At 44.1% G+C, this 27,500-nt stretch overlaps 1 protein-coding gene across 1 annotated transcript in view; it reads left to right on the forward strand.

Annotated features, from left to right (window-relative positions):
• The window catches only part of garnl3 (GTPase activating Rap/RanGAP domain like 3), a gene marked incomplete at its 5' end in the record, with an annotated part of 53,017 nt that overhangs the window by 12,750 nt on the left and 12,767 nt on the right, over positions 1-27,500 (forward strand). The window contains 12 exon segments of the mRNA XM_080018189.1: positions 8,074-8,104; positions 8,106-8,144; positions 18,277-18,351; positions 20,489-20,588; positions 23,229-23,347; positions 24,116-24,180; positions 24,404-24,467; positions 24,605-24,631; positions 25,375-25,450; positions 25,556-25,654; positions 25,747-25,850; positions 27,390-27,498. Of these exon segments, the coding sequence (XP_079874315.1) occupies positions 8,074-8,104; positions 8,106-8,144; positions 18,277-18,351; positions 20,489-20,588; positions 23,229-23,347; positions 24,116-24,180; positions 24,404-24,467; positions 24,605-24,631; positions 25,375-25,450; positions 25,556-25,654; positions 25,747-25,850; positions 27,390-27,498 (908 nt within the window).

The raw sequence follows: 27,500 nt of genomic DNA on the forward strand, positions 1-27,500 counted from the left end.
CTGTATGATGTCATGTGTGTAGCCCAGAGACAAGGGCTCTGTGGCTGCTGTGGAGGTGTCAGACTTACAAAGGCTCACCTTTCAGATTGTGTGTGTGTGTGTGTGCGTGTGTTTAGATGTTTGTGTGTGTGTGTGTGTGTGTGTGTGTGTGTGTGTGTGTTTAGATGTTTGTGTGTGCAAGTGTATGTATGGGTGTGTGTGTCTGTGTTAAGATGTTTGTTTGTGCAAGTGTGTGTGTGTGTGTTTAGATGTTTGTGTGTGCAAGTGTATGTATGTGTGTTTGGAAGTGTGTGTGTGTGTGTGTGTGTCTTTGTGTCTGTGTATATGTGATGAGGGGGAATGTGTCCCTCTAAATTCCTCATTCCTTCTTCACTTAAATTCCTCGGGTTTATATACCACTTGAACTTCTCTTAAAATGTTTGCCGCATCATTTAAAATGTTCTGGTTCCTGCCATATTTTATATTTTATCCTATTTTCCCGCTTCATCCAGACATTCTCCCATTTTTTCTGCACCGAGACAAAAGTGTGAAAGGTGTGCTTTTTTTCAAATGGCAAATCCCCACAGTCATTTTTTTCGCTGACCGCTTGTACAACAAGAAAAAATAAAGCTCTATGCTCAAAATTCGGTGCAACAGCTTTTAAGAATGAATCACATTTCTGTGAACGTGCGTTTGCTACGAGGCTGAAAACCTCATTAAAAGCTGATAGGTTTCCTACAACGGCCAGAAACTCCTGAATTTTGCTCTCCTCTCTTCTAGTCGTTTTCTCGCTTTCAGCCGCCCTGTAATTGTCTTTTTTGTGGTTATAAATTTTGTGTGTGTGTGTGTGTGTGTGCGTGTGTGCGTGCGTTCGTGCGTGCGTGCGTGTGTGCGTGTGTGTGTGTGTGTGTGTGTGTAAATAGCCTCAGGGTTCCATGAAAACCATCATGCAGCCTATACAAGCTGCAGGGGTGTGGTCGCTGAACAAGATCCGTTGAAATGCGACTCACATCCTGGCCAATCATTGTCGGAGGGTTATCGGACCCTGATGGATTGGCAGGTATAGTCCTGCTGGGTAAAGGGTACTTGGGGAGGTACCTCCGCCCCCCCCCCCCCCCCCCCCCCGGAGTGTAGTGTACCTAAAAAGTTTGTATATGTTGTCTTTTGAATTATCCTCGACTTTCCCGCTCTCATGGGTCCCGGTTACACTAGGTTCAGATTTGTAGCGACGGAGCATAAACTGTGGTCGTGGGGTGTGTTGTGTTCTGTTGGGTTAGGGTTAGGGTGGAGTAAAGGTGAGGGTCAGGGCGAGGGCGAGGGTGACGGTTATGGTGAGGAAGACAAACAGTGAAACAGGAAGTAATATATCACAGACCTCGGCCGTGAGCGACAAGCGCCAGTGACCATTCTGGCCCTTGTCACAACAGCCATAATAGTCATAGTCATAATAATTAAAATGTAATTATTAATATTGAGGTAACAATTAATTTTGAGTAATTGTCATTTTCACATTCGCCTTGTCTCCTCCTCCTCTCTTTTGACACGCAGCGTTCACAGCGTCGGGTCGCAGCTTTTCCATTAGCGCGAGATTGGGTGTGACCCCGAACTGTTTCAAACTATTATCCTATTGTCCGACGATATGACAAAAGTGGCTACGAACGGTCATCTCCCTCTCCACCCACCCCCCCCCGGGGGGACCCACTCTCGTGTACAGTATACGATCTTAAAGACGTAATTGAGTTGATGAAAGACCAGACCGCCCACGTGAGCCGCACCAGACCCCCCCCCCCCCCCAAGTCTGTGCCAACGGCCGTGGATCCAGACCGAGGCTGTGATGCGCCCAGAAGGAACCGTTTTCCGCCCGTAATGTCCCTGAAACAGAAACTTCTGTTGGTTGCTGTCGGTACTATTGAACTGTAGTATATCTGTAGTATATGTCCATCACCCTTATTATGACCGTTACTGTCTATTACAAAACACACACGTTATACTGTACATGCCGGACGGATCCCATGAGGGCGGGCTCTGTTGCTACGGCAGCCGAGATACACAAGTTAGGAACAATAACGCCGCCATGGGGCGTGGGTGGGTTATCTCCAAATGCACCTCGCGGCCGCATCAACGGAGATGTGAGTGAGGGGTGTGTGTGTGTGTGTGTGTGTGTGTGTGTGTGTGTGTGTGCCTCAGGACTGTCGGGACTGTAAAGAAGAAGAGCCGCGGCGACTGTCAGGTGATGCAACGCCGTTGTTTTTCACCTCCCTTAAGAAAAATGACAGCTCCTCCGAATTGCTGTATTATCCCTCCTGGTGGTCTCGTTCCCCGCCCCCAGCTGCCCCCCCCCCCAAAATGATATTCAATCCATAACATAGATGGAGTGATATTTGCCGCTGGTGTGTTTTACTGCTCGCCAGCGTAACAGAGGAAGGGGGAGATTAAGAGGCAGAGCACAGCAGTCTGCTCAGCGATGCACGCACCATACAGAGGGGGGGAGAGAGAGAGAGAGAGAGAGAGAGAGAGAGAGAGAGCGAGGGAGAGAGAGAGGGAGAGAGGGGGAGAGAGAGAGGGGCTTGAGAGAGGGGGGGGTTGAGAGAGAGAGGGAGAGAGAGAGGGAGAGAGAGGGGCTTGAGAGAGGGGGGAGAGAGAGGGAGAGGGGGGAGAGAGAGAGAGAGGGGCTTGAGAGAGAGAGGGAGAGCGAGGGGGGGTTGAGAGAGGGAGAGAGAGAGAGAGAGAGAGAAAGAGAGAGGTGGAGAGAGACAGGGGTCGAGCGAGAGAGCTGTAGCGGGAGGGAGAGCGACCGAGGAGAGAGTCTCACCAGCGAGCAGCTCATCCAGCCGCCAGTTAAACACAGCTCAGCTCGGCGGCTCTGGGTGCGATCGGCGGAGGAAGACACCCCCCTCCGGCGTTCCGCGGACCTGGACCGTTGCGAGACCCGCGGCGATGACTCTGCCTCTCCAGTAGAAGAAGAAGAAGAAGAAGAAGAAGAAGAAGAAGAAGAAGAAGAAGAAGAAGAAGAAGAAGAAGAAGAAGAAGAAGGAGGAGGAGGAGGAAAAAAGAAAAGGAGAGAGAGAGAGAGAGAAACAGAGAGGAGAGAGGGGGGGAAACGAGAAACTGCTCTGCGCGCCGGACCCGACACCGCATGGGGACATGAGCAGCGTGGATCCAGCTTCTAACAAACTGTTGACTTTCAATCAACGGTAAACAAAACAAAACAGCAGCAGCAACAACAACAACAACAACAACAACAACAACAACAACAACAACAACAACAACAACCTCTTGGCTGTGTTTTGTTTTTTTTCGTGTTCCGCATCTGTTGCATGCGTACGCCGGACCCTGCAGCGCCCGCGGCAGAGTCCGGCGGATGCAGAGCGCCGTTGGGGGACCAACGACAAAAAAAAAACCCCAAACAAACACACTGGGCTGATTCGGTACAGTAGGCTGCCTTTTCGGGGGAAGCGTTTGAGCATGTTTCTGTTTTGTTGATGGCAGTTGTGTTTTCCCTCTGCGACGGCGGCGTGATGTTTCCCTTTTCCTCCCGTCGTGGGACACGGCGCTGGCTCTGTGGGATGGAGCAGGGAGGAGGGGGAGGAGGATCCAACTCTGTTGGGTGGCTCTATGGCGGCAATATTATGGAGCGATGTGTGTAACGACGTTCACAATTAACTGGATTATGTCATGAACGTTAAGCTCCTCGCGTCTGATTTTCGTCTTCGAAAAGACAGAGTTGTCGGAGTCAACAGCGATACTGTACTTACAACATACTAATACCATTACTAGGAATGATAGAATGACAGACATAGCAAGTAGAACACTCAACACTGAACCTGCTGTGAACATGGTTGCTGAACTAAAATCTGCTTCCGTAGAATAATAATAATAATAATAATAATAATAATAATAATAATCATAATAATCATAATAATCATATTTATAATTATGACAACCACAATTATAAGAACCTTTATTTGAATAGCTCCGTCCATACACCACAACGTTCAACTCCAAAGTAACTTCGCGTGGATGTAATGAGATGCAGCTACGACACTGACGTAGCACTCGGTGCCTCCATCCTCAGCAACATGTTGCTTGCAGCGGCGGTGGAGCAGCAGCGTGCGCAGAGCTGGAGCTCAAGCCGCAGTGGACAGGAGGGATGGAGAGGCGGGGGGTGGGGGGGGGGGGGGGGGGGTCAAATGCAATATCGCGCCGGGGGTTTCCACCAAAAACCGCCTGGCGATGCGGTTAGAGTGTGGACTTTCGTTAAGTATGGGTAAAGAGTTAGCGAAGGGGTTTTCAGGGGCTGGGCTGTGCTCCAGCTTTCGATTTGGATTCGCCAAAACAGTGTGGGTTAGGGAGGAGAGTCTCTGTGGCTGTTAAGGGTCAACCCTGACCTACGCTGGCGTCTTATTTTTATTTATTTTTTTGGTTAAGCATGGTCCAGTTGGTAGTACTCTCATTCTTTTTTTGGATGTTTTGACTCCATTTCCTCGGTGATAAATTCTCCCAGTTTTCGTGCTCGCTCTGTTTTGAGCCTCATTAACGACTTTCTGCATGTGTGGGAGAAAGTGACTGGAAAGTGAGTGGAAGTGCTTGGATGCTTGTCAACTTGTCAATTTCCTGACAGGAAAATGTTGAACTGTGCTATGAAACTGTTTACCTTTTTTTTTTTTTTTTAACTGTCTGTCTGTATATTTATGGACGTTATAGAGATAGATGCACCAGAAGATTCATGGTGACTAATTTCTCCCAGTGCAATTTTTCGAAGAATAATGGAAGGATTTTGTGCTTTATTTGTGGAATACAGTATACTGTATATGTCTTGGTATGTCTTCAAATGTTTTATAACTTTAAGACGTACCAAGAAATACCAAATACATTTTTTTATTCAACATAATATATTTACAATTACTTGCCCACATTCTGAATTCAAAATTTAAATAAGCCACAATTGAGCAACCCACTGTTGCATTGAACTGCTTCACTTTGAGGAATTTCGTTTCAGCTCATTTGATTACTAATTTTCGTGATTAAATTAAGGTTTTAGGCATAATCAAGCCTTTGCTGCTCATTATGTGGCATAGAAAGGAAAAGGATTCATTTCGCTTTCATCTCACTTTATTTTCTTGGTTGTTTTTTTCCGTAAAAATGTAAATTTTTCCTGAATAGGAAAGTCAGCCAGACAGCAATTGGCTCGTCAACACATTTTAATGAAAATAAAAAATCGAACCTACTCGTTAAACAAATCAATGTATCTATGGCATCGAATGCTGGTTTTGGCTTTACATTGCATGCGTTTTCATTCAGTTGGTTCCTTCATCCAGCGTTTCATGCTGTTATGGCAACTTGTCAGTTTTGAAGCACTTTGAATGTGCAAAAGGGCATTTGTGAACGGTTTGGAACACCTATCAGCTGTTTATGACGTTCAGGCACAACGGCGTTGAACAATACACAAAAGATAGGACATTAATGCAACACTACATTTGTTGCATACATTTCTGCCTCTCAAACCCTGTCTGCCACTAATGAAAGGAAGAAACCCACAGAGTTTCCCTCTGGATCAGCGGCGATAATACTTGTAAATTAGTAATCTGTTCCCTCGAATTACAAATTGTTTCATCAGCTATGTAACTCTGCCCTCCCATTACTAATCGCTGACCTCAAATTAGTAATCCGTGCCAACAAATTACTCAATGCATTCCCATGAGGTTATAATCCATCCCCTCAAATCAATAATTTGTGCTTGGAAATTGCTGACTTGTGGTAATTAGTAATATGGATAGATGGATAGATAGATAGATAGATAGATAGATAGATAGATAGATAGATAGATAGATAGATAGATAGATAGATAGATAGATGGATAGATAGATAGATGGACAGACAGACAGACAGACAGACAGACAGACAGACAGACAGACAGATAGATAGATAGATAGATAGATAGATAGATAGATAGATAGATAGATGGACTTGGCAGTGAGGGAGAAAAATATCATTTGTTTCTCAAAATCTTACTGCATTGAGGCCTGAGCGGGCTCCATAAGTAGCGATGGCATTTATTTTCTTTCTTTTTGCTTTGAATGCAGCGCTATAAACAGCTGTCACTTTCTGCATTCAGCTCTCTGGGGGACGGCTTTGATGCCGTGATGCCATAATAACTAAACCAAGAAAAGAATAAATGCCATTCCAAAAATACTGCATGAAGGATCTGAATTGAGTAAAAAAAAATGTCAACCCATGTAAGAAAAAAAATATGACATGGGTTATTTTCTTAAAACAAAGATATGAGATGGTTCAAGAGCTAGAATATATATAATATTAGCATTTTTTTAAACGTTTTTTGTTGTTGTTATTTATTTATCTATCTATTTATTTATTTGTTTGTTTGTTTGTTTATCTATTTATTTATTTTGCTTAATCAAGCATTTGTATTAGTATTTAATATTATCTTTTTTATTTTTATTATTATTCTTTTTTTTTTTTTCATTTTTTCAGTTCAACTCATGCCTGTTATTTGTATACACAATTCATTCATTTCACACCTCACTTTAAACCCCAGAGCCCTGACAAAATGCAGTGACCCGAACGCAGGGACAATGTCTTTCTTTCTCACGAGGCTCATAGGGAAAGAGGAAAAAAGATGGATGTTTGCAAAACCTCATTCTTTTTTTTCCCTAGTTCTAGTTCGAGTTCGGGAGAGAACGAGGCAGGAGAGCCGAGCGCAGCCCAAGACCGCCCGAGTAACTCGGCGCTGACTGATGCCTCTTGTAGTGGAAAGAGAGACGTTTTACTTCAGCCTGAGTTTGAATTATGTATTAACTTACCCACCATGCACCGAGGGAGAGAGGGAGAGAGAAAGAGAGAGAGGGAGAGGGAGAAAGAGACATATAGATTTTACAGAAAGAGGGGGAGGGTTGGTCCAGAGAGAGAAAGCAACAAAAAACACCCTCACAAAGCTCAGCTCTTACTTTATACATTTTACACAGAAGCCTTCATTATTAACTGCAGTTATATAACATTGTACTGATATATGGTTCTGTCTTTTGTATCCATGCAGCTTTATTTGTTTCAGACCTCCCTATGTTCTCGGTGGACACTGAGCAGAGCGTTCTCTTTAAAAAACATTGTTCGATTTCCATTTGTATCTTTTTTTTGGCTTGTATGCGTGCATGCGGCGCATGCTGTGTTCCTTCTCTGCCGGGTGATCGCCATCCATCACCACATCTTTAATTCGATCAGAGGCTCGTCTCCGTCCATGCCCGGCCTGGACAGCGGTGCTGCTGGCCGGGCCCCACACACACACACACACACACACACACACACACACACACACACACACACACACACACACACACACACACACACACACACACACACACACACACACACACACACACCACACACACACAGACAGTACAGGACATTTCAGGGTTTATTTCATTGTTGTTGTTTTTTTTGCCAATTGTCAAATGTCTGTCTGTCTGTCTGTCTGTCTGTTTGTCTGTCTGTCTATTTATCATCCATCCATCCATCGACTGTATCTATCTATCTTTATATCATTCACCCATCATCTATCCTCCTACCTCTCTTCTCTCTCCCTCTCTCTTCCTCTCTCTCTCTCCCTCTCTCTCTCTCTCTCTCTCTCCCTCTCTCTCTCTCTCGCTCTCTCTCTCTCTCTCTCTCCCTCTCTCTCTCTCTCTCTCTCTCCCTCTCTCCCTCTCTCTCTCGCTCTCTCTCTCTCTCTCTCTCTCTCTCTCTCACTCTGTCTCTATCTAAATTAGCAGACGCTTTTGTCCAAAGCGACAAAACAACGTTGTCGTCATCAGCAAAAGCCTTCAGTGAGAACAGATAACAATGGTGAAGTACGGGTTATTTGTCATGCTAAGGGAAAATGAGTGAGGACCATACAGTACATTCATAAACAAACTAATTACAAACAATAACAAGAAAATGCCAAAGGCCGATTGCACAAGGATGGGGACAGAAAGAGGAAGCGCTCATATGAGCGCCGCCGCGTCCCACGGACCACCACCACCTGTCATGGCCGCGAAGCCAGAACCAGACGACAATGCCAATGACCATGCGTCTGTGTTGCAGCTCTGCTTCCGAAGATTTGGGCTGCAGACGGGGGGGACTTCAGCCGAAAGCACTATGGCTCCGTCGAACTGGTGAGTGGCCTCACAGCACCCCCCCTCCCCACCCCACCCCCACCCCCTCTCTGTTGTTATGTTTGTTTTTTAATTCATACTTAATATTTCTCCCTGGCTCCCCCCGCCGCATCTCTTTTCACTGATTAGTGATTGCTTGAGCCCTTCCCCTCCCTATCTCTCTTTCCCTCTCTCTCTATCCTTCTTTGGGTGTGACTGAAGATGGAGGGACCAGCGTAGGCCGACTGATGAGTCATGGCGGACTGGGTGTGGTCCATCCATTATTGACCACAAAAGGGGCTGCGCTGACAAGAGAACGCCAATAATTTATATTTCAGTGCTGTTATTATGGCCGCGCCAGTGTAAAGCAGCCCTTCATTATATTCGCCCACTTCTTGATTAATATGCCGTCGGGGGGCAAACGTCTGTGTGTGTCTGTGTTTCCACTTGGAAAGGGACTGTCCTGCCACGATAGCCCCGGAGCGTCAGGAAGTGTCAGGGCTCAGAGCGATCTCACTTCCTCACAGAGACACGTTGCGGGTTCGTCCATTAGCGCGGCAACGCCACATGCGTGTCAGATTAATATTGAGGGCAAACCACACACGGCCTATCAGCGCCGGCAGACTGCGCCCACCACCCTGTCTCAGTGAGAGAGAGAGAGAGAGAGAGAGAGAGAGAGACGGGCGAGGAGGGAGAGAGAGAGAGAGAGAGAGAGACGGGCGGGGAGGGAGAGAGAGAGAGAGAGAGCGAGAGAGAGAGAGGTGGGGAGATGGGGAGCGAGAGAGAGAGAGAGAGAAAGAGAGAGAGAGAGAGTGAGAGCTGTATTTAAGCATTGAAGGAAAAGCGAATCTCACTTAAATTAATGTTTAAGGGGAGTTTGATAAACAGACTCAAATATGATTGAATAACACATATATATACAGTATATATGATATAGATAACTTTGTCCTTGTTGTCGACGTTCTGCGATTATTCAAGGTGTGTCCATCACTTTCAGATTGCTTATAATCTTAAGTGCTACGTGCAGGATTTACATTGTCGTTTTGTTATTTTTTTTCCGTTTTTTTTTTTATGACCTATGAAGTTTATGTGCAGTAAAGCATAACGGTTGGAAGCATCTATTGTATTAAAAAACGTTTCCCTAATATTAAAAGTGATATTTAACAGAAAGATTTATGAAAGATTAAAATTTTAACTTTCTATTCATTCTTTTCCAAAATATTTACATCTGAAAACTTACATTCATTTGTTTTTTTTGGGTATTATGTAAAAAGATATAGATCATATCGAAGGCCCATACAAACTCGCAAGTTATCAATGCGAAATTTGATCAAATATTTTCACAGGGTGTAAATAGTGGTATTAATCACTGGTATCAAACAGAGCAGTGATTCTTTTCTTTTTTTTAGCTGCTGGCAAATACGCCAAACAGATCTCTGGAAATCATACGCCCGCTTGCTTTGTAAAGAGCCTAATATGTGAGTCGCACATCATATGTCTTCCTTGTAGAAGGAAGTAGTAGAAGAGCCCACCATACCGCCAGGCTGCGGGTGATAATGATTCACGCCCATTTAGTGTATTCCACCAGCGTGTCAATGCAGAGGATGAGGAGAGGATTTACGTGCAAAAGCTTATATCGCATCTCTTATGGACACCATGAAGCTGACTTGATTCAAGTTCTTACTCACAGAAACACACTGATGCAAATCTGTGTGTTTGTGTGTGTGTGTGTGTGTGTGTGTGTGTGTGTGTGTGTGTGTGTGTGTGTGTGTGTGTGTGTGTGTGTGTGTGTAGGGGGGATGGAACTGTGTCAGCTCCATCCAACTCCATCTTAATCTTGTTGGACATGAGATGTTCTGGGAGTTATGGGAGTGGGCGTACGAGCGGATGATTGACGCCTGCTGGCGTCAGAAAGTTCACGGCTACAGTAATAACGCCGTCCTTGAACGCTGGAAGCCCCTCGACCGGTCACATTGGCAATATCCGCGTGCATGGGATGCGGGGTCTCGCTGTGAAGATGCATACTTCCCATTCCAGGAACAGAGGATGACGTGAGACCGGGGGGGGGGGGGGGGGGGGGCTGAACCGCCAGTGATCACTCCACTGAAAACAACAAGCTCCATGGCCCCGACATGGCGGCGTTCCGGGGAGACCCGGCCAAGTTTGTTCTTTGCCGAAACAAGCCCTGAAGGAGACGTTTTTTTTCCCAATAATGCGGGCCCTCGATGGCATGCCACTTTATGGTAGGGTAACCACATTTTCTTAAAGCCCCAAACCGGGACCCTTAAGTGTACCGCACATTCGGCACTCGTCCCCCTGCTGTGCACTGGAGTGTTGATGACGACGCCCACCTCCGTGCACGCTCTTTTCCGCTCGCCTGTATACACTATTTATGTGAGACACACAGCTCCAAGTCCCGGACACACCGGGACATCTGGTCACCGCGCATTAGGTTGGTGTTTTTCAAGGCAGCGGTGTGTTGTTGATGACCCTCCCTGCTTTGCTGAGGAGAGAGACACGCGCACACAGCAGGATGAGGTGCGGGCTGACGGAGCGGGCAAGCCCTGTCGTGTCACACCTTTCTCTCCGTAAATGAAGCTTCCACAAGGAGTGTTCCGATGAGATAGTTGACTGATCAGATGGTTGACTGATCAGATGGATAACTGATCAGATGGTTATGGTTAACTGATCAGATGGTTAGCTGATCAGATGGATAACTGATCAGATGGATATATAATGATAAACAAGCTACGGCCATTCGCTGACCACACCTGCCAAACCGGACACACCTATTGCAAAGCGCCAAAATCCACCCCACCATTCACTTTTTCATTCTCTCTTCATTCACACCAGAGCTCTGTGAGCCAACGGGGGTTTGAGCTTCACTTCGGGCTTTCGTTCTATTTACCATGGACTTTCACTGATTTCACCTCATCATTCCAACAAAATTTCTGAACAAATTTGAGGCGAGAAATTAGCAATCCAGTTTCTGAATGTTCACTCATATTAGATCTTCGAGGCTTGATCTAAAAGTTTATTCTGACGCCGCACCGGGACACCGCATGCAGGGATTTATTTTGTGTCATGTAAAGGTTGTAAAACAAAATAATATAGAATAAAATAAATAAATAACTACATTTACAATAAAAACACTGTTTTTATTGGTTTTGTTTGGGGAAACGTGTAGCGGATCCTGCGCCGCAGCCTACAGTCTTTAGATACATACATTTCCATCGCCTGCAGTTTGTTCATGGACAGTTGGTGTTAATTCCAGTTTCTTCTGAAATATGAATGTTTGCAGTTCCCATGTTATTTCTCCGAGCCGTGGGTGGAGTTACTCAGATGGGGTGGGGGGGGTTCTAATGCTACTGAGGCACAAAGTGACGTATGAAGGGATTCACAATCTTGCGTTGCATTGTTTTAGGGCGTGTTCTGACAAACGCTGCCCACAAAAAACAGTGACGGCGTCATCCTGATCTCTCTCGTTGAAAATATTCACTTATGAAGCGGTTCCGCACACTGGAAATACCAAATGCAGACTTGAATCCAGCCCTTTCAATTTTATGCCTCTTGGGATTGTAGGAGAGCAATTGGACGGTGGTGCTTCGGTTATTATGCGTTGCAAATGTGTGCAACAGTGGCCTTACAATTAGGGAGACAATTGAGCAAGACTGAAATACGTGTTGCTGTATGGCTCGTGCAGACGTGGTTTATGTTTATTATACGCCGTGTGTGTGGGTGTGTGGGGATGGGTGGGTGTGGGTGTGTGTGTGTGTGTGTGTGTGTGTGTGTGTGTGCGTGCGTGTGTGTGTGTGTGTTTGTGTCTGCATGTGGGAGATGTAATGAAGTGACTCACGTAGAGAAACAAAAGCAGGAAGTTTGATTCACTAAATATACCCGGGATTAAAATAAATTGATATCCAGCAGCCACACACTCTTTCTGAGTCACATGCTTGTCTGAGTTGGCAGAGTAGGATAAAATTAAAAAAGGGTTAGGCCTAACTGTGTCTAACTCTAAGTAATTAACTGTTGTTCCTTCCTCTGTAAAACGCGCACATTCAGAAACACAGTTTGCATTCGGCTGCTCATCACGTCAGTGGAATTATAAAGAAAAGCTTGGTTTACTTCAGATCAAGATCCATTCCTTTTGTTCATTTGTATATGTATAACAAGCAGATTCAATTATATTTCTTATTTTTGTACTATTTTTGATATTATTGAATTGATTAAATTATGTAATTTTTTGGTGTCGAATTCAAGAAATTATCCAATGCAACTGTTTTGCCTGCTGGTAATGATATGCCAGAAAAGTTATCATAATGATGCTGCGGCTCATGCTAAAACAGGAGTTTAACTACGTTATAGAATATCTCTTCATTGTCATTGTACAAGTTGGATACAATTAAATTTGTCCTCTGCGTTTGACCCATCCTACACAGTTAGGAGCGGTGGGCAGCTGCAGTGCAGTATCCAGGGACCGATTCCAGCTCTTTTGCCGGTGCCTTGGTCAGGGGCAGGAGTATTAACCCCTAACATACTAACATGTCTTTTGGTGGACGTGAAGGACATGCAAACTCCACACAGAAAGGATCTGAGTCGGCCGGGATTGGAACCCAGGGCCTTCTTGCTGTGAGGGAAAACTGCCGGCGTGGTTTTTTACTGTAAATAACGTCCCCACGCATCCACCTCCGCGGACGCAGCGACGGCAGCCCGGCCAGAGGGGGAAAAAACAGACAAAATCGCTCGGCGGATACGTCTAGAACCTGCGGAGCACTTGGTCTTTGCAGTTGTTCCTGTCCGGCTGTTTGTCTCGCCCCCATTTATCCCGCGATGTTCCAGTCTATTACACAACCTGCGTGCGTGCTGCTCTCCTGCTGTGCTTTTTGATGCCTGGCCAGTCTGCAGTACCTGCCGGCTGCCGGGAGCCGCTGGGAGCTGCTTTCTCGCAGCGGGTCGCCTGGCTGGGTGGTCTGACGCCCCCGCATTTTAATGGAAAACTTCACCGCTAATAATGTGGACGTGCTGGTCGTCTGTGGGATCTTGTTAGAGCTACATTCACACTGGCAGAGACATCAGACCCGTCCTACATGCGCCAGTATGCCCGTGCCAGGCAGCTGTGTTGGCAAGGCGCTGCAATTATAAATCCATCCGTGACTAAAATAGGCCAAACTATGGTCACTTTTGTGCCATTTGGAAGGTTCGTGGGCAGCAAGGGTCATCGTCTCATTAGCTTTGTTAACTTTCTGCAGTTATCAGCATCGGGTGACAGTACACATGATACATCGCCTTGTTTTCCATAGCTTTGTGTTACGTAGATCTTGCTTGGTTTCCGATTTCCGTCCTGGTCTGGCGTAGGCTGAAGTAGCGTCCCTGCGACCCACCTGGTCCCTACCGGCCCTCTACGTGTTGGCTTTCTTCTGTCCGAACGTTTGGAAACATACAGTCACCTATGTCATCTTTGCAGATACGTCAATGACAGCTCAGTTTTGTTTTCAGAAAGGCGACTTTCAAGTACGAATGTTCAACAGTAACGTGAACGTGACGTTACGTTTCAGCCCTGGATGTAGCCATTGTTGAAAAGTGCTATGGAATAACTCTGTCCAGGTCTGCTTTAACCCTTGAATCATATCTTGATTTTATTTCACGCTGATGCTTATTCTGCATTATACATGATCTACATCATGTGGTTTCTGTTGCAGTTAAAAAGTCAGTTTGTTTGTTGCCTCACCATGTTTTTATTATAAGAGCTGCAGCATATCTGAATGTACTTCCTAGCTTGTGTGTGTGTGTGTGTGTGTGTGTGTGTGTGTACGTGTGTGTGTGTGTGTGTGTGTGTGTGTGTGCGTGCGTGCGTGCGTGTGGTGTGTGTGTGTGTGTGTGTGTGTGTGTGTGTAAGATACGTTTAGTCAATTCAGCACAAAATTCGAGAGGTCAATTAAGAGTGGAATGACATCAGTCCTGCCTCATATGCATTTCACTTGGTAAGAGATTATCAGAGAGAAACAGAAACTGGGGTTTAAAAGTATTTGTATACAGTAAGTGTTTATTATTCTTTTCCATGGCCATTCATGGTAAAAAAAATAACTAAAAAATGTAAAATAAAATTAAAAAAATAATAATAATAATAACATTTAATGGATGCAAAAAATAAATACATTTAATTTTGTCAATTTAATCATATATCATCTGATATATCATCTGACAACTGATGCCTTATGACTTTGTGTCTAATTAAATTTCAATTTTGATTGCCCGTAATTTCCCAGTGCATTAATTGGCTGAAAAATGCTGAGTAGCCTTTAGCCAAGCGTAGCCTTATTGTTAAGCTTTATTGTCTAAAACTACTGGGGAGAAGTGTCCCTTTGCAGCAGCTGGGAATCAGTCCTGCTGCTATGACTTCATGTCCTATTCTGGAGTGGAAGTCCCTGTAAAGTGAATTCAGCGATTTGTTTCTCAACACATTTTACATGTTAGGAAACACGTGAAAAGACTGTGAACGAAGTTCCTCGCCATTTTTGTGGCCCCAATTCTTTGGGCGGGGCTAAATCAGCGCTTGATGATGCAATGCGGCCCTACTTTCCATGAACCCTCCCCTTACACTTCACGAAGCCGCTGAGGAGCAGGGAACTCCGCAAGTCTGATCAGAGCCATCTTTTGGTAACCCCTGTTTGAAGCAACCCAGTCCATTTCGTTCACCCATCACTAGCGAACCGACTCATGAGCCATCATTTAACCGTGTTTACCACTTGTATGTTGACGTGAAGGGTATTTTGGGTGTGTCGGGAGGTGGTAAATACAGCAACTTCAGTATTGAAGTCCAACACAATTTCAGCACCCGGCGCTGTCCAGCAGCTATTTGCCCGTTGCATTGCCTCATTCTGTCGTAACCTTTTATTATGATTACTGTGGTCATGTATTGGTTCCATGAAGATTTTTCATGAGGATATATTGTTATATACCGTATGTTAGTCTATGTGTATTACAATCATTGTCTTGCTTACCAGGGGTGTCAGCGTGCCTATTATCGGAACTTGTCTTCTTTTAATCTTCCCCTTTCATTCCGTCTGTCGCCTCTTGTTTTCTACTTGTCTCTTTATCTCCTCTCCTCTCCATCTCCTCCCTTCTCTCTCACCCTCTGTCTTTCTCTCTCTCTCTCTCTCTCTCTCTCTCTCTCTCTCTCTCTCTCTCTCGCTCTCTCTCTCTGTTTCCCCTCCTTCCTTGACTAGTTCCTTCTGCCGCTCCCTACCCCTCTGCGACGGGAGTTGTGAGTGTGCATGATCAGGCTCGCTGATAAGATCAATGATCTATCAACAGTCACAACAATGTCTCTCTCTCTCTCTCTCTCTCTCTCTCTCTCACACTCTCTCTCTCGATCTATCTATTGCTCTACATGTGTGCCTGTCTCTGTGTCTCTCTCCCTTTCTCTCTGTCTATCACTTTCACCCTCTATCACTCTCTCTCTCTGTCTCTCTCTCTTCCTCTCTCTCTCTCTCTCTTTCACTCTCTCTCTCTCACTCTCTCTCTCTGTCTCTCTCTCTCTATCACACACACCGCTTCGGTCCTTCTCTGGCTTATGGGCCTTGGGGAAATCAGGGCCCCTCTTAGTACTCGGAGGGCTCAATAGCGATTGTGAAACGTTTGAGTCATGCTCTAAAACGTGTGTGTGTGTGTATGTGTGTGTGTGTGTGTGTGTGTGTGTGTGTGATTGTGTGTGTGTATGTGTATATGTGTGTGTGTGGATGCTCTGGCTAAAGACTCGGCTCCACCCCACGGGGTTACGCATGGCGGAGACGGCTATTATTCCTTTATCGCTCTGCTTTTTGTTGTCATTACACATCGCTCTTCCCCAGTGGCCCCATCCTTCATTCTGTCCGTTTTTGTCCCTCTTGTGTGTGTGTGTGTGTGTGAGTGTGTGTGTGTGTGTGTGTGTTTTGTGCGCGATGCCCTTTCTACCCCCGCTCACTCCATCTTCCTCTGTCTTTTTTCCGGCCGAATCAAAGTATCCGCTCTTTGTTAGAGGCACAGCGGTGAGGGGGCCTTCCGTATCTCCTGGTCTCCTCTTTCTGGCTCCCTCTTGCTATCACTGGAGTGCAGCCTTTTCACACTCGATGTTATCTTGAGTATCTGTCCGTGTATTTGTATAAGTGATTTTAAAACAGGTGTAATTCGGTGTAATTTCCGATCACAATATCCCCCTAAGGATCCTTACTGCATTCTATGTTTTCTAAACGTGTCTCGCGCACAGTGGTCCGCCGTCCGTTTCAGTGCAGCTCATGGAAAAGGCCGTCAATCTTGAGCATTTCATAGGAATGTGCAACAGCCAGCCCTGATTTTTGTCTCATTGGGAGTCAACCCGATTGGTTGGTATTAGAATTATTATATTAGTATTAAAAAAAAATCAAAACACGAAAAATGCGCAAGTCCCACTCTAGAGCCAGGGTTCAGTTTGTCCGTTCTGGGCTACTGTAGAACCATGGCGGTGCAACATGGCGGCCTCCGTGAAAGAGGTCCCGCTCCCTACGTAGATAAAAATGGCTCATTCTAAAGTAAACAAAACACAAGGATTCTTATTACCATGGGATTATACACTACTTAAAACATACTTGTGAATATTATATTCCATTTCTGCCAAGTCTGTTCCGTGCATCATTTAAGCATTAAAAAAATTATGCCACTGTGCCACTTTGGTGTTTTAAATGGATGTACATTTTTGTTATACCACTTTCTTATCGGTGCTCCTGTCCCACTGTGTTTTCTTATAAAATCCAATTAAATTCTCACAGAAAGCTGCAATTGCAAACGCCCTGCCATGCTGGCTTTAAGCATGTCCGCCATTAAGATGATGTATTTTTATTAATCTGAGGACATTTAAGTATATAGTGACTTAGTGCTTAGCGGTAAAATATCCTTGGCATATTTCCGGGATGATAATATCACCCTTTTGCCTCATTCCATAACCAGCTCTGCTCTCCCTTGTAACTTCCTGTCTGCCCAGCTCTAACTTGGCTCCGGCTGAACATTACAGGCCATCTGGTGCTTGACACCAACACACACACACACACACACACACACACACACACACACACACACACACACACACACTGCATACAAACACATGTCACAGTGTGCATGCGAGAGGGTGTACATTGCTTCTCCACGATTCTATTTATACGGGGACGAAGCAGGGAGCCATCGCGGTCAAAGAGCAGCGGAGAATACAGATCATGTCGGAGCCGTGGGAAGGGATCGAAGGGAAGCTTCCTATCGAGAGCGGCGTGGACCTGAAAGGGGGTGGGGGGTGGTGGGGTTTTCTGCGTTCCATCGCCTGGCAACCGGCGCCCGCTCAGACATTCAGGGATCGGAGCTTAACGAGGAGGTTGGAATTCAAGGAGAAAACAATTTTTGGAGGAGACGCTTGTATAAAATATGACGGGGAGGAGCAGCACACGGCGAGAGCTCCATGACGGCGAGCAGGGTCAGCGGACGGGGTCCTGCCCCAACTCTGGAGCCAACTGGCCCGATGGAACGCCCCAGATTGTTCCCTTAGTCATCGCAGAGTCCGCCCTGACAAAACATGATGTTATTACTCATACTGGGCCATCAGCATCACGCACACACACACACACACACACATGCAAGCTCACACAAATAGGGCTACAGTCCAGACACAAGTATGAGACATTTGATTTTGATGAGCACCCATATTTAAAACCAAAGCGTTGCATTCTTATTACACAATTTTTTTGGATAGATTGATAGACAGATATGCATCATATAAGTGGAGGCGTACAAGTAGATATAGGTACAATCTATACGAATCATTTATGAATAAATTCAATTTAGTGTTAGTTAGTGTAAAGTTGGGTCTAGAAGCAGGGAGAGTATTGCTTCAAATTGTGTCAGCAAAGTTTATTTAAGGAGCCTTTTCGTAAGTTTTTGAACCATTTCAAAAAGGTCTTGACCGTAGACATAAATATGGTACCAGTGTCACATCGTCATTGTTCCCGCCAATGTGTAATCACACGCTTTACCAATGATCCGCAGACTGCAACTGCTTGAAATTACTCATAGCCCGGTCACTAATGTTGTAAATCTCTTCTTTTCTCCGTCTCCCTCTCTCTCTCTCTCTCTCTCTTATCGCTAACTCCTGAAGCTGATTTCCAGCGATGCAGACGGGGCCATCCAGCGGGCCGGACGCTTTAGGGTTGAGAATGGCTCATCAGATGAGGTACGCTGAATACATATAGTCTCTCTCTCTCTCTCTCTCCCTCTCTCTCTCTCTCTCTCTCTCTCTCTCTCTCTCTCTCTCTCTCTCTCTCTCACTCGCTCTCAATGCACACCGTTCACACTGGAGCACAAAATTACACGCACAAGAGTCAACATGTTCATCAATACAAAACCCCTTTCCAAGTCCATCTATTGTTCCTGTTTGGGAACTGTAAAGCCCATCTCACACTTCCAAACTGTCGCTGTATTTCCCACCTCTTCCTCCCTCATTTCTAATGTTGTTTAGTTTTTCCATGCAAGTGTATGCTTGTGCCAAAATCAATGACCTATGACCCCACCGCACAACAATATCTATCTACATTACGTTTTGTGAACTGTTTTCATTTCCACTCTGTTGCTACAGTAGCAGTTTCTACAATGGTAGTACACTATTGGGCGAATTCACACAAAAATGGATTGTGGCCGCTACTAGCACAATGAATTGCGCATCAATTGCGCCCACCATCTGCCCTGCCTTAGTGTCTGATTTTACAAAATATATTGTGCTTATGATATGCACAGCGCCAACACGACCATAACGTTTTGCTGCTGAGTGCAACCTGCCCCTGTTTTGCGTCTGATTTCGGATTTGCTGGGATGCGCAAATTCAAACACGCTTAAATTTAAGATTAAAATTGAATTTGTATTTTTAGGTTTATGTACAGTGACTATAGAACATTGAAATAGTATCAGTAAATCTATAATAAAACATACTCTTCCCACACAGTTTGCACTTTATTGCATGAATAAAATGTGTATATATTAACATATTTACTTAAGAAATTCAACATGGTTCTCACTGAATCGTAATATTACAATGTAGAAATTATGACGGTTAATTTAATATATATTACTCTACCACGAAGTTCATTTTTTCCAGTGAGGGCCGAACACCACAGTCTTTCGGGTGCAGCGGCCCAGGCTGCTGCGTAGCTGTCCATGGTCCTATGCTAAAAGGTTCAATGCCATCTGTGGTTCAATGTCAATTTTGACAACTTTATTGCTATCCTCTATAACTTTTAGTTGTTTTTTTCGATTTTTTTTTTTTGTAAAGTAGGAATTATAGAACCATTTTGCTATAAATGCTCTTCAGTTGCACCAGCTCCCCGCAGACGATCACACATGTGCTGCCTTTTTTTTTTTTTTGGTCTACGTGCCGTTACCACCAGGTCTCTTCAGACGGTAATATTTCACTCTAACTGCGTGCGGCTATTAGCACCGGTGTTTGTAAATTGAATGTTCTTTGTGAGACTCATTTGCATAGAAAGGGGCCAAAATTGCCTAATTTAACTATGTGCAAATAGCACCGGCGAACCGAGACGCTGTTTGGTGGCAGCGCAGTAAGTGGTGCATTTCACCGTTTGCGGGTGCTTTGTGAATTAGACGCTTGCTTTTTCTGTTATTTGCGCTGGTTTAGCCGCGCAATCCTTTTGTGAATTTGTCCCTGTAAGTGTTACAGGGTAACACTTATTGTGACTACTCTTTCCTTTAAATCCCTGAGGTGCATCTCCTGCTCGTGTTGGTCTTGCTGCTCAGTTTAGCACCGTATGCACCAACGTTGCATTCTAGACATTACAAATAACCTTGGCTGTCTTATTCCAACGTGCATTATGAACTAAATCTACCGAGGAAAGCGTGATGTATTATTTTGTATTATAGGCATTATAAACACCACTTATTTCTCAAGTTAGCTGCTACAACCCCTTTCCTTCCCTTCTCAACTGTTTGTCGAATTTGCATGGATAACATTCTGCATCAAATGGCCCCTTTTGAAATGCAAACATTCAGATGTTCATCGTAAACCCTTTATAAGAGCAAAAGGACCTAATAGAACATGTTTGGTTGATATTGAAGCTTTTGGCTGTATCTGATGCTTCCCTCCATATGGTGAAGTGTAAAGGACAGCTGTGTTGTGTAACAGATTTGTACCACAGAAGATTGCAGTAAACTTCAAGCTGTTACCATTATGATGACACGGTGGAATGTGTGCGTGTTTGTGTGTGCACATGCATGTGTGTGTGTGTGTGTGTGTGTGTGTGTGTGTGTGTGTGTGCGGGTGTCTGTGTGTGCATATGTTGTCCATGTCGGTATTTCCTTAGACATCAGACTATACCCCAGGAACCTGGAGGAGAACCGACGTCCATTTGGAGAATCCGGAGTACCACACCAGATGGTTCTTTAAGTACTTCCTGGGAAAAGGTCTGTAGTGTCCTGCTACTCTGTTCGTGTGTCTGTGTGTGTGTGCATGTGTGTGTGTGCGTGCGTGTGTGTGTGTGTGTGTGTGTGTGTGTGTGTGTGTGTGTGTGTGTGTGTGTGTGTGCGCGCGTGTGTTCATTTCTTCAGTTTTTTCTTTTTGAATTATATTATTTATATATAATTTACGTAGATATAATTATATAAAAATTAAATACATTTAATAAAATATATATTTATATATATATAATACTAATATTAAGAATATTAAATAAACTACAAGACAATGATAAATGTGGCATCCCATGAATTAAATTAAATTAAAATAAATTAAATTAAATTAAATTAAAATAGACTTGATACAGTGACTGACTCCCATAAGTAACAGAATACGTAAACTCCAATATGCGCTACCAGATTTACCCAATGTGCATCCAATATTTTCAACAATGAATTGAGCTTAAGTACAATCAAATGTTATAAACAATTTAAAACAAATATTTACACCAGATATTTACAGAGAAAAGCAAGAGTTACACCTTCCCTCATGAGCGTGGCCAGACTCAGCAGAAAGCCTGGTCGATCAATCGACGGGGCTGGTCTGGACACTAAATCCCTCTGACATACAAATAAATGTCATACGCAATTGCGAACAAAAAGCAGAGCAAACAGCAGTGTAGAAACGATTTAAAAATTCGAAAGGAAATCACCTCGGCGCATGGGCGTGTCTATTCCCGTCCACACACAGCGCACGCAGCCTCGATCCTGGAAAGCGCTCTCCTCTGTGGAGCTGCAGCCACTGATGAGAAAAAAGCCCCGAGAGCCATTCTCCATTCCTGAGAGTGGCTGACCTTCACCTTTACCTTCACCCTCATTATTCGCCCCCCATTTACATCGTCATCCAGCGTGCCCAGAGAGTCCTCTCGGTCCGGCCGGGGACCTCAGCCTCTACTCCGGAAGTCTAATGGATTTACATGATACACGTCCAGAAGAATGCCAGGGACTGAGAGGCTGGGGGAGAGAAAGACGGAGGTGGAGAGGGGGGATTATAATGAATACCAAAAGTCAGGGAGAAGGAGAACGAAAGGCCATGTCTCAGCCGACCGGAGTCTGTCAAAACATAGTGTTTTTTTCTAAAGAGAGCCTCTCCTGACAGACTGGACCTTTCAGGACCACAACCCCCAACCCCCAGCGTCTGTGACTCACTATCTCCCCAAAATCGCCCCGCGAGGCTCGACATAAAAGATTATCGATTTGGAGACATTTATTCAAGCTCAGCCTTCTGCTTTCTCGTGACACCTTCTCAATACTACGTCGTAAGGAGCCGATCACTTATGTTCAGAGAAGCTTAAGCGACGAAAATGTAATTTTGAATAGTTTCTTTTTTCTTTTCCATGTGGATCCCTGATGTTCATTTTTGTGAAATAGCGACCTTTTTTAACGCTTGTATTTAATGTCCATCATGATTGTATTGTAATCTTAGCTTCAGCTCTCTGGTTCACTGATTGCTTTATTTCATTAGTTATTGTACATGAACACATTTTTCCGGTTTATTATTTTGTGTCACGTTTATTTTTCTCTGTAATTTCTGAGGTTATATTTAGTTGTTTATCATTAGGTTTCCTGTATATTGTCATGTAATATATTGTCAACAGCATGAATGTAGTTCTGCTGCGTTCGGTCACGTCGCACAAGGACACACAGGGCCGTAACGGGGAAAGAAGAATTGATAAAATATTAAAAGCAGAGATACAAAAAAGAATTACTTTACCCTAGTGCTGAGGCAATGTTCTGTATCAGATAGATAGATAGATAGACAGACAGACAGACAGACAGACAGACAGACAGATAGATAGATAGATAGATAGATAGATAGATAGATAGATAGATAGATAGATAGATAGATAGATAGATAGATAGATAGATAGATAGATAGATTGATAGATAGATAGATAGACAGACAGACAGAGAGACTGACAGACAGACAGACAGACAGACAGACAGACAGACAGACAGACAGACAGACAGACAGACAGATAGATAGATAGATAGATAGATAGATAGATAGATAGATAGATAGATAGATAGATAGATAGATAGATAGATAGATAGATAGGCAGGCAGGCAGGCAGGCAGGCAGGCAGGCAGGCAGACAGACAGACAGATAGATAGATAGATAGATAGATAGATAGATAGATAGATAGATAAGCAGATAGATAGATAGACAGACAGACAGACTGATAGACAGACACCAACAAACGAAAAAAGCAGTGAATCAAAAAGCCGAACCTAAGATAAGAAAAAACTGATGAAGTACAATAAACCTAATGACAAAAATGTACTGTATGTAAGCCTAAAAAATAGACAAAAACCAATAAAAAAATAAAACTAATAAAACTATATATATATATATATATATATATAGATACATATAATTTCCTTTATCCTTTCAGTTTTCTATTTTGCTGTGTTCTCTGTGTGTATTTGCGTCCCGTTCCATTGGCAGTGTACTTTTTACATAAAATATAGATAGAAATCAGGGGATGCATGTAGCTGTAGCTCATCACTGTGTATATGTGTGTTGGGTGTGCATTATGTATTCATGTTGTGTATGCATTATGTATCTGCGTTCATCGCCTCCCTCAGTGCATCAGAATTACGTGGGCACGGACGCAGACAAGAACCCCTTCTACCTGTCAGTGGTCCTGTCCGATCAGAACAATCAGCGGGTTCCTCAGTACCGAGCCATCCTCTGGAGGAAAGCGGTGAGGTGTTATTTAAAAACACACACATAAGATTGACTTGATCCGATCAGATGACTTAAGACTGACTATTTATAATGGATATATCCACATGTGTTGATTTATAAATAATACCAGCGAGACAATCAGAATCTGAATGAGTTTATTCCGTCAGGCTCATTTACATGTACAAGGAATATGTCATGGTGATTATTGGTGCGTATCTATGGACAATTAGCATTTAAAAAAGCTTGACAGTCTGAGAATATTTAAATTAAATTAAATTAAATTAAAGATCACCAAATATGCACAAACTGCCAAAAAATACATTATACATATACATACATATTATGATATTTAATTTAGGACCTAATTAAGGTTATTTTAATTTAATTTTGAGCGCAACAACATGTGAAACACAATCACAATTACTGATCACATTGATTTGTGTCGAAAAAAATATTTGTATTTCATTTTGGGTTCGGGTTGGTACTTTATAAATAGTCCATGATTGGTTAAAATGTGATTTTCAAACAGTTTTTATGAGGTTTACCTTGCTACAGTGCTTTATTTTCCTAAATGAATGGTATTTCTTCTCATAGAAAGGAGGTGAGTGTGGTTCAGGGAAAGGAAGGAAAGGAAGGAAAGGTCAAAATGTATGCACCGAGTAAACCGGATTCAAATGGACATTCTACACGATTATCTTCAACCACCACTCTCCGAAATCAATGTGGGATTCAAAAACGATGTTGGTTACAGTTTTTATTCCCCATCCCTGTCGTTGCGCTTCAGGGCACGCTGAAGATCAGCCTCCCCTACAGCCCGACCAAAACCTTATCAGTGAAGTCTATCCTAAGGTGAGAAGTGCTACCCTGAAGCCATATCCACGCCCCATGTTCAAGATGGCTCTATAATGTGTTACCCTCTATTTAATTCAATTACAACATCCCATCTGTTAGCTAAGTACAGGAAGTGTCAGGTAGTCGGGGCACACATGTACAAACATGCTTTTTGAACACGATTTTGAACAAATTACTAATTACCCCCTCACCTTTTACCTCCTCTTCCCCCTGCTCCCAGTGCAATGAACCTGGACAGGTTTGAAAAAGGCCCCCGGGAGATCCTCAACCCAGAGATCCAAAAGGTGAGGGCAACGTTCTCTATACTTACAGCTCAATTCCGAATCCGTTGGCAGGCGACGCAGCGTTGACGGCAGATCCTAACGTTGGAAGGCCGATCACCGGACTGATCACGTTTTGTGTCTCCTTCTTTTCCCCGCAGGATCTACTGGTGCTGGAGGAGCAAGAGGTACAGTAGCAGACACTGGCCTCGGCATGAGGTCCTTACTATTTTTATTTGTCATAGCTGCCAAAACCAACGTTCCGCATCCGGACAAGTTGCGCACCGGGTCCCGTGTGAAATGCAGGAATGATCAGTTTGGTCTGCAGTCTTTCGTAGATTCATACATTATATGTGATGTCATAAATGGATGTCAATAACCTATTTCATGGCGATAATGCACAGTCTCTTCATAGCAATTGGGTTAATATAACGGATTATAATTTGCATGATTAAAAGGGATAATGCGTAATTTAAATGACCATTGGGAACGTATTGGGTGCACTTCTTTTCCACATTCAACCTTCATTTTAAATTTGAATGAGAGAGATCATTTGGAAACGTTATTCTGTTATTGTGTTAATATGTCAAAATCTATAGGTTTATCCTTTTTGTCAAATTAATTTGAAGATCAACAGCTAAATTTTGATGGCCTGAACATTTGACAAACTGGATTTCATTCGTTGAACACTCAAATTTACACGTGGGATTTTGCAAAAATTCTAGTTGTTTTTTTTCTGGTACAAGATTTAATCTAAGGGAGGCAATAGAAACACAAGGGCTTAGACGCACACTCATAAGTTGTGAATTCAACCTTGGCAACAGACAACGGCAACATTTGAATTAACTTTGAAATGGTTCTTAAAATGGGTCGGTTGCAAAACAACAAAAAACAAAACCTGGCCTAATTTCAACTGTTCACTGTTTAACAGGGTTCCGTCAACTTCAAATTCGGTGTCCTGTTTGCCAAAGATGGACAACTCACGGACGATGAGATGTTTAGTAATGGTAAATGACTTATCGCGCCTTCTTTTTGAACTCAACGTTGAACCAAGTGCCACAGCGTGAAAGCGCCGGGGCCGAACCAACGTCCTAACGCCGTGTTCGTTACAGAGACGGGGAGCGAGAGCTTCGAGAAGTTCCTCAGCCTGCTGGGTGACGCCATCACCCTGCAGGGCTGGGCGGGCTACCGCGGGGGTCTGGACACCAAAAGTAAGCTGCGGCAAATGTGGAAAGAGCGAACGATTAGATTGCGACGGTATCCGGGTGATTACTCATCGACCCTTGTTTCCCCTCCGCCGCAGACGACACTACAGGGATGAAGTCCATCTACACCGTATATCAAGGCCATGAGCTCATGTTCCACGTGTCCACCATGCTACCCTACTCCAAGGAGAACAAACAGCAGGTGTGTGTGTGTGTGTGTGTGTGTGTGTGTTTGTGTGTGTGTGTGTGTGTGTGTATAGAATTATGTCTCGTAACACATTCATAGGTGTGTCCCGCAGATACGTCAGTTTATCGTGGAAATAGACTTGGACGTATAAGGCGTATATATAAGGGATGCTTGGAGCAGCGGGGTAAAAGAGCTTAAGAGCACGGCCCAGTCGTATGTGTACATAGGGTCGGTCTGCCATGGCTGGAAAATAAGCATCTTAGCCTCCGGACATTTCGCCTCTTCCCTTTTTTTCCCCTCCTTTAAGGTTCTTCCTCTTGTCTCCGGTCACATTAATCCGCCACCCGTGTAGGATCCTTGTAGCTGCACTCAGACCTTTCCCCCGACTTCAGAGATGTAGGCTGTTCTTTTAAATGCCATTTATCTCCCCGACGTCCACGTTATTGAGATATTCCCGAAAAGGCATTCGCCTGAATGCCGGTAATAGCCGTAGGGGGGAAATACTCGAAAAAGGGGGAAAATATCACCGTCAATTCTGTCGATGGGAAACCCAGTGGAGAGCAATGCGGACAGGAAAAGCAGGAGAAGGTTCTCTAGTCTTCATCAATTATGATCAGGTTTTCCCTCGATTTGTGTTTGGACCGGAGCAAAGGAAAATGCCTCGTGGACAGTTTCGACGTGGAGATAGACAGCCTTCATCGGGAGATCATCACAGTGTCATTTCCACCCGTCTTGATGGAGATTTCAAGACACTTAACACTTAACGCCACTCCAGACGGAAGGCTTTCCTTAATGACGTGATGTCGGCCACAGCAGTGTAATGTAATGTCCCATCTTGGTACTTTTAACTCCCAAGTGTGAAAATCGTCGCGCTTAACTCAAGGGCATTTTTCTTTGTCTTGACCACGGAGCCCGGTTCTGCTTGTGGCTATCGTGTTAATAAAGTTATGAAGGAGAGACTTACATAAAAGGCAAATAGTTTGACAGAACCAAAGTTAAAGGTTAAAAGTGGAGCAAAGCAAAGGAAAATTGGGAAATTGACCCTATCGCAGGATTTCAAGTCCTTGAATTACAATTTCTTCCAGGGGTTTATAAACAGTCGGCCAGAGTTCGCCATACTGGGTGGGGACAATATGAACATTTTGATACACAAGCATACAAGTATATGTGTGTGCACACACTCCTAATCCCTCACTTATTGCACACGCTCAGAGACTTGTGTTGTTGCCACTTTCTTCGTAGCACTCCATTCTGTTCTGCTCCTTTATGCCTTTGTTCCCATTTTGCTGCTGTGCGGCTGGCTTTACACCATCTCTCCGCAAAGCGCCTTCTTTCCCACTGTTTTTCTTTTAAGTGCCACATAAATAAATTTGACCTGACCTGATTACTGGCTCATAATTTAATCATCGGCGTGATCCGCAGCACTGATTGACTTTAAAAGCCGAGCCGGCCAGACATGTGTAACAAGGTACTATAACTTGTTGTTGTGTAAGTGTTTTTCGCTCACGCCACCCCCCCCCACCTCCCAACTCTCTGCGCTCCCATCCCTTCCAGGTCGAGAGGAAGAGACACATTGGAAACGACATTGTCACCATAGTATTCCAGGAAGGGGACGACTCCTCTCCGTCCTTCAAGCCTTCCATGATCCGATCCCACTTCACTCGT

This window comes from Zeus faber, assembly GCF_960531495.2.
Source record: "Zeus faber genome assembly, chromosome: 17".
Taxonomy (NCBI): domain Eukaryota; kingdom Metazoa; phylum Chordata; class Actinopteri; order Zeiformes; family Zeidae; genus Zeus; species Zeus faber.